General features: G+C 43.4%; 2 protein-coding genes across 2 annotated transcripts; one reads left to right on the top strand and one right to left on the bottom strand.

Moving 5' to 3' along the window:
• The first annotated feature begins 616 nt into the window (after nucleotides 1-616).
• Nucleotides 617-4,194, top strand: reeld1 (reeler domain containing 1). Its single transcript, XM_026298749.1, has 5 exons — nucleotides 617-824; nucleotides 1,050-1,102; nucleotides 1,154-1,332; nucleotides 1,441-1,565; nucleotides 3,017-4,194. The coding sequence occupies exons 1-5, from the start codon at nucleotides 617-619 to the stop codon at nucleotides 4,192-4,194; spliced, it is 1,743 nt and encodes a 580-aa protein (XP_026154534.1).
• Nucleotides 4,195-5,204: 1,010 nt separating this feature from the next.
• slc10a7 (solute carrier family 10 member 7) lies at nucleotides 5,205-12,527 on the bottom strand. Its single transcript, XM_026323541.1, has 12 exons — nucleotides 12,301-12,527; nucleotides 11,161-11,243; nucleotides 10,891-11,027; nucleotides 9,855-9,930; nucleotides 9,675-9,713; nucleotides 9,541-9,576; nucleotides 9,275-9,358; nucleotides 8,981-9,146; nucleotides 8,699-8,750; nucleotides 8,223-8,296; nucleotides 7,967-8,112; nucleotides 5,205-7,156 (listed from the first exon to the last, which is right to left on the bottom strand). The coding sequence occupies exons 1-12, from the start codon at nucleotides 12,398-12,400 to the stop codon at nucleotides 7,124-7,126; spliced, it is 1,026 nt and encodes a 341-aa protein (XP_026179326.1). The 5' UTR covers nucleotides 12,401-12,527; the 3' UTR covers nucleotides 5,205-7,123.
• Between the last annotated feature and the right edge of the window lie 319 nt (nucleotides 12,528-12,846).

Here is a 12,846-nt window from a genome sequence, read left to right as displayed (position 1 = left end):
CATTTTGGCTTCATTACTCACACAAATACAGACATCATGCACATATAACAGCATATTAATATTTGTCTTCTTTTAATAATAAATCATTATTATAAAAGTAAATATAAAATAATGTCCTCAAGAATGTGATCTGCAGCTCTACATGTTCTGGTTCTATGCACCCCTCCCTCCACATCCTGGACCTTCAGCTCCCTCCAAACTTCAAGCTCATCCTCCTGCACTTTAAAAAAACACTTCAGAGTCTCTGTTGGGATTTAAACAGTGTGGAGGCTTTTTCACACACGGCAACAGAGCAACTGTGAGGAAGTGACTCTTTACAAACTCAAGAAGAAGAAGAAGAAGAAGAAGAAGAAGAAGGAGAAGAAGAGCATTAAGTGGCTGAGATTTTCCTGAAGTCACTGCTGCATAAGGTAAAGATGTTGCACTGCTGCACCTTTTGTTTATTCATTTGTAAATTATGTAATTAGAGGACAATGAGTGTTTGTTATTATTATTGATGTGAATGTCAATAATAAACTAACAGAAAACAAGAAGCAAAACAATCTATTCTTTAATTAAATCTAAATGATTGATTACAACAGAAAATGTGTGTGTGTGTGTGTGTGTGTGTGTAAAGATGCAGCCCACCCTTGACTGTTTCGGGGTGGGTGTGGTCTTATTCTTGTTGGCACCGCTCACCGGGTCGTTTTCCCGCGGTGCCAACCAGGCCTCCTGTCAGGAGATGACTCCCGGCCACATCAGCGCTCAGCCTCTGTACCTGCAGCACAGTCACGTCACCCTGCACACGTCCGCCTCCTCTTACCTGCCTGGACAATTACTCACAGGTGACTTATTTAACTTATGTGTTAGTTAGCCAACTAACCAACCAACCAACCAACTAACCGACCAACTTACCTGCTGTTCAGTTTCTTTGTATGAAATAAAATTAGTGATACAAAAAGTTTCTTGAGGAATTGAGACAAATAAACTGATTAATAAGGTGAAGAGTTGAAAAGAAATTTGTTGAATGTCTCTTCTTTTGTTTCTCTGTAAAATACCTGTGTCCTTAGTAACTGTCCGAAGCTCTCGGGACTTCATGGGTTTCCTGCTGCAGGCTCGCAGTGTGGAGAGTGCCAAGGTCAGGGCCAGAACGGGAGCTGGACCCAGGGTAAAGTCTACGAGAGTTGGTCCAGTGCTGGTCGGCGGCTCCTGGACCTTTACTCCCCCCGGTACCCACACCCTGCACTGCTTCTCAGAGGGTGACACCCTCACACACTCTGACAAGCAGCTGAAGAGAAACCTCTCATTTGTATGGAGGGCTCCTGATGCACCCATGGGAGACATACGGTTCTAGTAAGTATGAGTCTAACAATATTTACTGAAGACAAATACATTAATTACTTCCATAGATTATTTCACCGTTTTATTCAATAATGCATTAACCTCTGTCTGTTATTCCAGTATCACGGTGGTGCAGTCCTACTTTGTGTATTGGGCGGGTATTGAATCTGCAGTGGTGCATGATGGGAGTCAGAGTAACACCCCAAGTTTTGCACTACAGGGAGAGGAAGTTACTGACCTGCCAGGTACGCAAACATCTGCAATGTGTGAGCAGGCATAAGAGGCCCAACAATACAAAACTCTTTGTGTACACTTTATCAGAACTAACACCTTCCCTCACCCTGTTTTCCTACAGCACTCAGAAGCCAGAAGGCATCAAACAAAAAGACATCCACCCCTGTTACTACTCTAGGACCCGCTACAAAAACAAGGATGGGAACACAAGTCTATAAATTCCTGGAAACAGGAATCATTCACCCAGTTTTGACAAAAAACAGTTCTGCAACTTTGGCTTCCATTGGAGTTGAACACCTGAGAAATGAAGGGGTCAAGATAATCAGCTCTAAGACTTCTGGATCTCATCAACATGCTACCAAAGGTAGGGAAACTGACACCAACGTAACATCAGGATACCTCTCAGGTGTGACTGAGGAGACAGGCTCAGACATGGGAAACCGTTTTACTCTTGCCAAGGAATCAGAGAGCTCTCTTTTCTTACCCAAACACCTTCCTTTCTCCACCTCTTTCTCCTTGGCTGAGGATACAGGGACAGAAACTGATACCACTTTACCAAATATTACAGAGCAAAACTCAACCAGTCCTTTTTCCATGCTGCAATCTCTCCCTTCCTTCTTCCCTTTGACAGATGGCAAGGTCAACAAAAAAGAGCCAAAGACAAACATCCAAGATTCAGAACTAACCTCCAGTCCTGAAACAACTGACACTGCGTTAAACCCCTTAACCACCACCACTACTGCACCATCAGTCAGTCACAGCTTCCACAATACTAACCCCACAATATCTATGTCCTACAGCATAGAAGGAACAATCCAGGACAGATCTAGTTCAGTGATGCAGAGTGGTTCATCGCAGCTCTGGAGAAACAACCTAACCAAGTCCCAAACCCCGTCACCAAACATAACTTTTCCATCCAAATCTCCCACCCTGAAGTCCTTTCTCCAGCGCCACGTAACTCCAGGTTTTACTGAACCTCACCCTCTATGGCTCCTACCCACCAAACACCTCCCAACACACCACCAGGCTGTGATCGATTCACTCAAACCTCAGCCTGAAAATAGTCACTTAGGAACAAAAACTGGGCCAAAGCAGACAAGTTCACTTTTTGACCTTGACCTTCAAACAGCTACACCCCAGCCCAAAACTAGCCCCAATCAAAGTCAGGGTCAAACTAGCTCTCCACAAACAGACCTGTCCCAAACTAAGGTTGTCAGTATCTCTTCCCAGCCGTGGTCTCAGGTTCATTCCCAAACTACAGCCCAAGTACATACAATTGGGTGGAAGCATCAACCATCAGTGACACCTGGACCTTCCAGACCTCTACTTGTCACGTCAAGGTTTGACCCAGCTGTCACACTAGATAAACACAAAGAGGTCAAAGACTTTCAGTCTCCAACAAGAACCGAAGCAATAACAACCGTTGTTCCTTCGACCACTCCTTATTTTTCTGCGTCAACAGATGAGTCCACTCTTCACTTGTCATCTTCTACTTTCACTCATTCTTTGCTAACTTCCTCCCTGGTTCAGCATAACTCTACCACTGCTCTACACCCCTACAACGGTTCCACCCAGGTATCCATACGTCCATCCATCATGTCATTGTTGTTCACCCATTTGTCTTCGTCCTCCATGAAAACAGCTCCAGCCATTTCTGTTCTCTCTGCTCCTTCCCCTATCTCCACTCCTCCGTCCTCCTCTGCCTCTTCTACCACACCTTCCTCTAACTACTCTACCCATCCATCACCAGATCCCCTGTTTTCTCCAGTCACTTTATCTCCCTCATCTCCCTTTATGTCCTCCACATCCATCACAGGCTCAACCTTCTCCTCACCCTCTTCTTCCACCATCTCCCCAGTCCTCTCTTCATTCTCAACTGTCTCACCAGTTTCTTCCATATCATCTTCAAATTCTCCCATTTCATCCCCTCTGTCTTCATCCATCTCAACTTCCACCCCATCTTCTTTCTTTTCACCAGACTTGTCACGTTCCACCAACTCATCGATCCCCTCTTCCTCTTTTATGTCCTTCGACTCTACCACCCCTTACCCAGGGCCTTCGCCAGCACCCCGTCGCTCTCTCTACAACCCACTCATGTCCTCATCATCCCCTGTGTCCTCTCAGAGACTCACTGCAGGTCAGAGGTCACTAATCCAGAACCACATGACATCATCCAATCCTGTACCCAACCTCAACCCACCAACACCTAAAACAGCAGTACACACAAACCCTGAACCTCATCCAAATTTTAAACTAAATATTGGTCATGAGTTGAAACCAAACCTTCCCAACACTAAAAATAAACCCAAACGTCCCTCCAATCTCCCTGGAACTCCTGACAAGGAAGAAAAGTATCCAGACATTATCCCCAGACACAGTGCCTGGGAGCTGGGCATGCTGCTGGGCTCCTCAGCTGGTTTGGGCATGGTGCTGGTGGTTGGGGTAAGGTATATGTACCGTCAAGTTTGTCGCAAACAGACGGAGATGACCCTGAACGACAGGGAAAGAGACTATGGAAGAGGAGAGCGAGGGCTGATCCACGTTCAGGAGTGTGGAGATTTGGTCCGAGTCCGGAGAATCAGAGAGAACAGTTTTGTGCTTCTGGCAGAGTATGACATACTGGCAACACCGGGAGACTGAAATACAGGCAACATGCATGAACAGTGGTAGAAACAGTCCTAGACACCAAAATATTTCCAGAAACCAGAGCTTGTGACTGAATTTATAAAGCATATTGTTCTGTTGCAAACTGAAAACACAGAGATACTGTTACTGAGTTAAGCCTGGTTGTTCCAGCCTCCCATCTACTGTGGAGTTTTAATCTTGTTTTCACGTGTAATAAGTTTCCCAAATAGCCAACTTGTGCTCAAGAAAGTGTTCTTGGCTAAATATTTCTGCCTTGCTGCCTTCAACATGTTTGCCTTCTGGTGCAAAGTAGGAAATGCACAGGCAAGGCAAAGATGACACACACCATTTGGTAGCTACTTGTTTTTTTGGCATGCGTTTGAAAATGTACCAACACACACATCACTGTATGAGAGTAGTGACAAAAGGCCTGTCAGTCCGGCTCTAGAACCGTTTAATAGGATCATGTATTTGTATAAATGCAGATTTGGATGGATTTAGCAAATTCAACTAATAATATGAGTCTAATTAACGTTAATTAGGTTGATGTGTGTGATTATCTCACCAAAGGGCTCAGTTACTAATATTAAATTACTAATTTCTGGTAAAGTCGAATGGCTGCACCTAAAATAAAGTATATTTTCAGTACAGCTCATTGTGCGTTTCTTTATTTCAGCTCCTGTGGTCTGAGGCTTTATGCATGTCTGTGCTAGTTGCTTAGTAATTTCAAATCATTTGGGTCTGGTTATGTGTTAGAAGCAGCACAAGGCCCTTAGGGTACGTTGGCAGGCCATTCATAGCCTAATTTTAATATTACTTCATCCAAATGATGTGACAGAAGAGCCATCTGTCCAAAAAAAAAAAGTTGGGTCAGTGAAATGAATGAGCTGCCAAAACGTCCCTGAGTGTTTCTTCCCATTTGGTCAGATAACAAATACAAGAACTCTTCCCAAACTGTATTTAAAAGGGCTCTGACAATTGAAGCAGTCTCCTGCTACAGCCCCATAACACTCAGAACAATTTCCATAAACGCAGTGAGGGGTTTACTATACATTTAAGTAAATGGCAGTACAGAAAAAAATATAATTTAGTTTGTTAATTTCCTTATAGTTCTTTTTATTAAAAAGTAGGAACAGACCCACACGTGTGTCATTCACCAGCTCACATCCCAAAACAGGCAAAACAATCACACTGTAAACAGAAAGACACTGATTGTTACTGGATGACCAGTAAAATGGCATTTGTGCTGTGCAAGGCTTCAATATTCCCATAGAAACTGCATCTGAGAGCAGAAGCTGCTCGTCTTTTAGGGACATTCTTGGTCAAAGTCAACAGTCTGATAACATTTGTTTGTCCTGTCGAGTGAATAAACATTTGTATTTGAGATACAACACTAAACTCAATGTGTCTTTTGTGATCTTACTGAGATTTATACACCTGCATCCATTTCTCTAGAGAGAAGACGTCCAGTTAGTTGGCAGAGCAGTAGATACACTGGTCTTAGTCTAATCCAGACTCATACAACAATAAACCCTCACTTCATTTAAGCTGACGACGTCTAATGTTTACTCACTTTTAAAGCCAAACTGATTCCATGCACCTTTTTGGAAGTAAACAGACTTATGGTAATGTTAGCATGCTAATGCTACCTGCTAATACAATCAGCTGTTTGCAGATCTGAGGACCCTCATTATGTCTGCTGGGCATGAGCAGAGGTGTTCTCCTGATGTAACATGAAGCCCTATCAGGCAATAATAAAGATACAATAATATTAATATGTAAGGCAACACAACATGACCAATAAACAACTTATGCAAACACTGCCTAAGTGCTTGTGGGCAAGGTTTTCAGAATCAGAACAGCTTTTTGGAAGGTGTACTTTGTGCTTTTACCCCCTTTTTTTTCTTCTACATGTTGGTTTGGTCCATAGACTTAAGGTCACATAGTAGGAAACGTCTAAAAATACATTCATTTCCTTTAACTGGATTTAAAGACGGTAGAGGATTGAAAATGAAGGGATAAAATCATAAGATTTTAGGGAATAAGGGACCATCTACATCCATAAGGATACGTAGACCACGTAACAAAATGATACGACCGTCAGCTAAGCTACATATATAGAATAGGGGATCATCTACATACAGATGTAAATGTATTCTTTCATTTTTCAAAATATTTTGTGCCGGACTCCTGATTCCTTATTGGTCCAAGTTTAAAATGTTGGTCAGAATCCAAGATGTTTAGAAAAGGACAAACGTGACGTAAATGTGCGAATAGTGCAAGAAAATACATATAAGAATCTGGAAAGCTTCAGGGAAGATGACGACAGTTTGCCTGTTAAAAAAACAAGACTCCCTACTTCATTGTACGTGTCGTAGCTTCATCATCGGGACTGATGATCCCCTCTAAAGTGTCACCACTGGACTGCTACCACAAATCATCATCATTTAGAAAGTGTCAAAAAAACAAAACAGTTGTGATTACATTATAGTAAATGTACGATTATCCAGCATTAGTTTGCTTCTATCAAGAGCATAAATGTCCACATTTTTGGTGGTCACTGCTGGAAGAAAGAGTAGAAAAAAAAAAAAATGTAGAAAATATGAAATTTTGGGGAAAAAAAAAAAAAAAGGCAGCACTTTCCTTGTTCCTGCTGCCACGTGTTGATTCCAAACCAAACGTCCCTCTTTTCAGAAGAAAATGCCCGTCTCTCTTTTTTGGGTATTCCATAAAAAAATAAAACGTACTCTTGTTTCTCTTAAATATAAAATAATATATATGTTTGACATATGAAACAGGAGTTTTTAGTTGTAGAAACTGAGGAAATTGAGACTAGTGAGCCTGGTCCCCCGACCACGTTGAGGTCTCTGGTTGCAATAAGGCACATAGGACTATCTTCCTCCACCTTGGTCCGCTTTGCAAATACGGTCATTTTTGATCCTGGTCAGATGGGCTGAAGGGATGACAGTTTCACTGTCTGAGCAGAGAGAGAAGAGAAGAAGCAGAAAGTGTCAGAAAGTACAAAAAGTGAGAAAAAAAAAAAAAAGCCAGTTCAGTGGTAAAAAAAGGACGTCTGGTCAGTAAATCCTCCACCACCAGGTGGAGGTGTACTCTGTCACTCCATTACTGTAGATAACACACTGACCACACTGTTTACATTGGGGGTATTTCTGCTGTAGTTCCACCTCAGACACAGATTTGGAAACAGATCTCAGATTACCTTGTCGTTTTAACTCTTCACAGTGTCACAGGTAGGATCGTTGTAGAGTTACCAGATTTGTGAGTGAAAGAGAGAGACCTGGGAGACACGTGATGACCAAGGTCCGACAATCCTCCACACCCACCAACACCCACCATCCACCATCCACCCAGTACAACCAAAGTTGATCAAAATGAAGCATCAGTGAGTCCAGAAGCAGATTTGTGTAGATTGTTTCCCTGACAGCACAGAAACTCGGGGCTCCACTCAGAGGACTGAGGGAGAGGACTTTAAAATATACCAATTCAATAGTGCTGGAAACCCCAGAGGAACCTGCACTGTCAGGGGGTCACGTGATTGCAACAGATCTGGAGTTTAGTAGAATTACTGGTGAATCAGTTCAATAAATAGCTGGAGTTTACTCACTCGGAGGAGTAGTGCTGAACGTGGCCCTATTTCAACAACAGACTATACTGTAGGGGAGGAGACAAGGTGACCAGGTTAGCGGTGGAATAAAGTCCATCACCTGCTATTGCAGGCCAATTCCACTTGTGACCCCAAAGAGTATGTGAACCAGTGTTTGGGTACCTTTTGCCGGCTGGACATCCAGCTGCGGATGGTCGGCACCAGCAGGGAGCCGAGCAGGATCTGAGCCGGGTGGTAGATCAACAGAGGGACGGAGATCAGAGAGAGGTGCTCGTAACCCTCAAACACGATCTTCAACATAGGGATACCTGCAGAAATACAGACGGGTGGGGAGTTTATTCCCAGAAGACCTGGAGAAAAAGATAAGAAACTGCCAGCAAAATGAATTTTCATATTTTACTTAAAACATATTACCAACCCAGAGTCAGAGATTTGTGCGTGGAGCAGAACATGATGGCGACAGTGTCGGCAGGACTGAATCTTGACCCCAACCTGCAGAAACAAACAGGAAGTCAAATCAAATCAAGGACTTTTTATTTATAGACTCTAAAACTATAAATCCTAAGTTATGTTTCAGTGGTCTAGGCATATATATGATATATCATATATATAATATGAGACACATCAACACATCCCATCGGCTGCTGGTGTCTGTTCCCTCCTACTGTTACTGCAGTTTAAACAAATAATGGGACAAATCAGGCCTGAAACAAAGTGACACTGACAAAATGCAGCTGCTCAGGTCTGCACAGGAAACATGTCACAGCTCAACATCACTGACTTCTTCACATTTCACTTTATCCCACAGCTACAGGTTCGCTCTGACAGCTGGACGCTGAGGGAGAACCTGAGGAGTAAAGGAGGAGAGGACAGACGGAGGAGGAGGAGTCTCACCTGGTAGACAAGGCGAACGTGAGCAGCATGAAACTGAGCTGGATGGAGAAAACTGCAGAGAGAGATTTTACTTTAGTATTTCACCCAGAGTGTAAAGCTCATTTAACCTGCAGTTAATTCATATCTGACTTAGTGTAGTTTGGTCATTCAGCTGCACATGTAGAGAACAGACATGAACATGGCGTCTGTCTCGTCACCTCATTTATTTATTTCTGTCTCTAAAGTTTCGTTTAAATGCCTCAACCTTCTTCACAAACACATAGATGTAAGACGACTACTGACTGATGAGCACGACCATCAGCAGACTGGTCGGGTCCAGCTCGATGTGGGGGTTACTGAAGGTGTCGCAGAAGGTGGTGTAGATGATCATGAGGAGGACGACGCTGCTGATGGTGCCGAACGGAGGCTTCCTCCGCTCCAGACACTCCCTGAGGAAACCACGGCACACCTGCACCCGCACACAGACCACACAGGACACAGGAGGAACTGAACAACCGTGAAAGCCGACACACGCTCCACTACACACCATCCAGACATGTTTCACTGTTTTCCTTTGCAGCACACACACTTTCATACCTGGCCCACGATCAGAGGCACCACGACGGTCATGAAAAGCTGAGAGAAGATGGACGAGAAGGGAACAGACGACGAAGAGCCGAGCTGCAAATAAAATGAGTCCAACACAGTTAGGTCACATAATGAAATAATGAAATGTAGTGTTTACAGTCTACTGGACTGCCCCCAAGTGGCAATAAAACATCAGTGAATGCAGGTTTGAAGTGAAGAACCCTGTCAGTGTGTGTGTGTGTGTGTGGGTCTAAAGTGGATTAAATCTGACTCACAAACAGCAGCAGCAGCACTGGAGTCACTATGATTCCCTGCAGGACAGAAAGATGTGATCACAGAACTCGCAGTGACGTGAGAACAATTTTAATAACGAACATTAAAAACAAAACGACTCAAACCAACATCGTACCAGGAAGCTTCCAAACGCTGAGTTGAAGATTGCAGCAGCCTAGAAGAACACACACACACACACAGTCACCATGACAACAGCATTATTAGGTATTACTGTTCAATATTACTTCATTTGTCAAACACTGGAGGATAATGACGTGCTAATGTGTGTGTGTGTGTGTGTGTGTGTGTGTGTCACCTCGTTGCCTCCGACAGCCTTGGTGAGAATAACGGCGGAGGAGACTGGGGGGGGCATGCAGCTCACCGTCTGCAACCTGGGCACGGAGGCAGAGGGTGAAAAAGGACCATCAGCATCTTGTGTTTCTACCTGTGAGCACATTCTCCTCCTAAGAAGAAGCCTGAAGCCTGCAGCACCATTTCCCATCATGCCTCGCTGCTCTGGAATAACCTCCCAGCTGAATCCTGTGTGTGTGAATGATGAGTTTGTGTAGACTCTTTACAGTCACTCTCATGACTCAGGTCTCCCTGGTGGCACATGGAAGCTGTTCACTGTCCTTCTGGACCACATCCTTCATTTCTGGGCAGTTTTTCTCATCAGATCCAAAGGTCTAAGGACAGACAGTGTCACACAGGTTCTAACGCCCACTGAGACTAATCTATGATAAAATCTGATGTGGCCTTCACTCAGTGCCAGCATTGCCGCAGGCAGTCGACCATCTAAATCTTCCTCTTGACATTCATCTCACTGTATTAATGTTCTGACACCGTTTAGCTTCTGCTCTGAGGCTGAACCCAGTGAACAGGGTTCTAGTCACACGGTGGTTGAACACAGCAGACACTGAACAAAGAAACAGTGACGACTAAGATGGGGAGCTGCAGCCTGACATGCTTAGAAAACATAAGAATGCAGAATAAAAATGACCTGAACCAAAAAGTTCATTTAATTTGACTAAAAGTGAAATACTTTTGGAAAAGGACCAGAGCTACATCAAATTCAAACCATGATTGGCTGAATGAAGAGTTCAAAAGTGTCCCCGTGTGGCGTGTCATTAAACACAACATTAATTTGTCCAAGTCAATTCATGGACAAATCTGATATTAGAAGGGAACTCATCATTATGCATTACACAGGAAGTCACACAACCCACACACACTATAGCAGCCAGCCATGAATGTGGCTCTTTGTATCTGCACAAACCTCTGCCTTCAGGTACAGTGAATAAATGAGGGCATTCACACACACACACACACACACACACAAACAGTCCTCCCACCCTTGGAGCAGCCAGTGGTCGATGGCGGTCAGTGCGAGCACTCTGAGCAGCAGCCAGACGGCCAGCGGGAAGAAGATCAGCGTGAACGACTGAACAAACAGGTGGAGACGAACATGAAGCAATGCACTGGTCAACTCCTACAGACAGAGACAGACAGGGAATCAAACCTCTGCCAGGCTTTTATTACTCATATTAATCCTTTCCAACGCCACCTGAATGCATCACTGGAGCATTTTACATTTAATGACGACCACAGAGTCGTTTTCTCACCTCTGTCCGTAGTGACAGGCCGCTGTTGAAGAAGATGAGCGAGACAGCAGCGTAGGCTATGGTGATCTCTGGCTTTAATGGACCTGAGAGAGGATGGAGGTTTATTTCCAATGGAACTACACAAACAATCCTAGTTCACATGATACAGCTACAACAATAACAATCTTCCTGACATGTTTAAAATATTTTTTTATATGTGCCAATGAATTTTGTACGTGTGCGATAGTTAGTGAAGTTGATTGTTTTGGGCAGAATTGAACATTTATGTAAAAACCCAGAAATAAAAGCATAAATTGAGCAGAAACTGGGGAAAGCAGTGACAGTGGCTGCACAGGAGCTTATCTAAATTTATCTAATCTACAGGATAAGATGTGAAGGTGTGACTGAGTTAAACAACATCACACATTATACTCAGTTAACACCAGGTTATCTTTATTACTACTCTTCTTGTATTGAACAGGTAAACACTGTTTGTCTAAAAAAGATTAACCCTAAACCGGGTAAACGTGGCATTGAGCCAAATTGTGCATTGACATTTAATGCAACGTGTCACTTCAGGTAGTGGGAAACGCGCACGCTCGCACACATACACAGATAGGACTGTAAGGGACCGTCTACTAATGTGCTTCCGTCTAATAACGAACCTCCATTTAGAAAATCTTTTATTTTACATTTAACTTGCTTTCAAGCAAAATACCAGATAATTATTTACTATCTTCATACATCTCCATGATTAGTAAGGGTCAGCCTTTAGTTCGGCGTACATCATGTACACCAAATAACACGTACACAGATAGGAAGTGCACAATTTAATAACTTTAACCAAAGCCTGAAAGTTGTGAGTTTAGTAAAAGTTAAACGCTGGTTGGTGAAACCTCCCCCGCCGATTTATTCAGAGAGTCCTGGCAGCTAATGAAAACTTTAAAGTATTTCCCTGTCACATTATCTGTCACCATAAACAACCAGTAGAGACAAAAACCAAAAACTCCTCCAAAGTCTGGCACGGAACAACCCAAAGCTCGCCACCTGATTTATCACAGAACCGCTGCATGTTAAGAGACTTATTTATTCATGTTTAGGAAGTGAACTGTAGTGGACTTCAGGGCTGAGACCGAGCGGTTCTAACTCCGACCCACTCACCTCCTTTGACACCGACGCTGGGCTGCAGTTTGGCCGACACGATGACCAGCACTATCCCGATGATGAACCACTCCTTCCGCACCCTGGCCAGGAGGCCCATGTTTCAGCCTCTCGGCTCACAGGATCACCCGCCCGGCCCCTTCAGACCAACCGGACTGGACTTTACAAGTCCCCAGTTCCTTCTCTTCCAGAAACACAAGCAGAACTCCCGGAGCTTTTTCCGGACACGTGGGTCTCACCATGACCGTAAAGACTAAAGTAGAAGCGCAGAGTTTCCCCCACCCCGATTACCGTAACTCACAGTTAAGAGTAACAAGTACAACGCAAACAGCAAAATAAGTTTAACAATTAATTTAGGACACACAATATGTTTCAAAATTAGCTGTAAAAGATATTACATAAATTAAATATGTATAATATTGTTTTCTACTAATAACAAACGAATAGTACATTTTTATTAAATAAATACACTTTCAAAATAAAACAACTTTGACACAAACCAATAAAAACATTTCTATGAACTATTCTGACAAACAGAAAACAACT

Source organism: Mastacembelus armatus, chromosome 18 (genome assembly GCF_900324485.2).
Source record: "Mastacembelus armatus chromosome 18, fMasArm1.2, whole genome shotgun sequence".
NCBI lineage: Eukaryota > Metazoa > Chordata > Actinopteri > Synbranchiformes > Mastacembelidae > Mastacembelus > Mastacembelus armatus.
The sequence above is the reverse complement of the archived record's forward strand: the minus strand, read 5'-3'. Positions and strand labels throughout refer to the sequence as shown.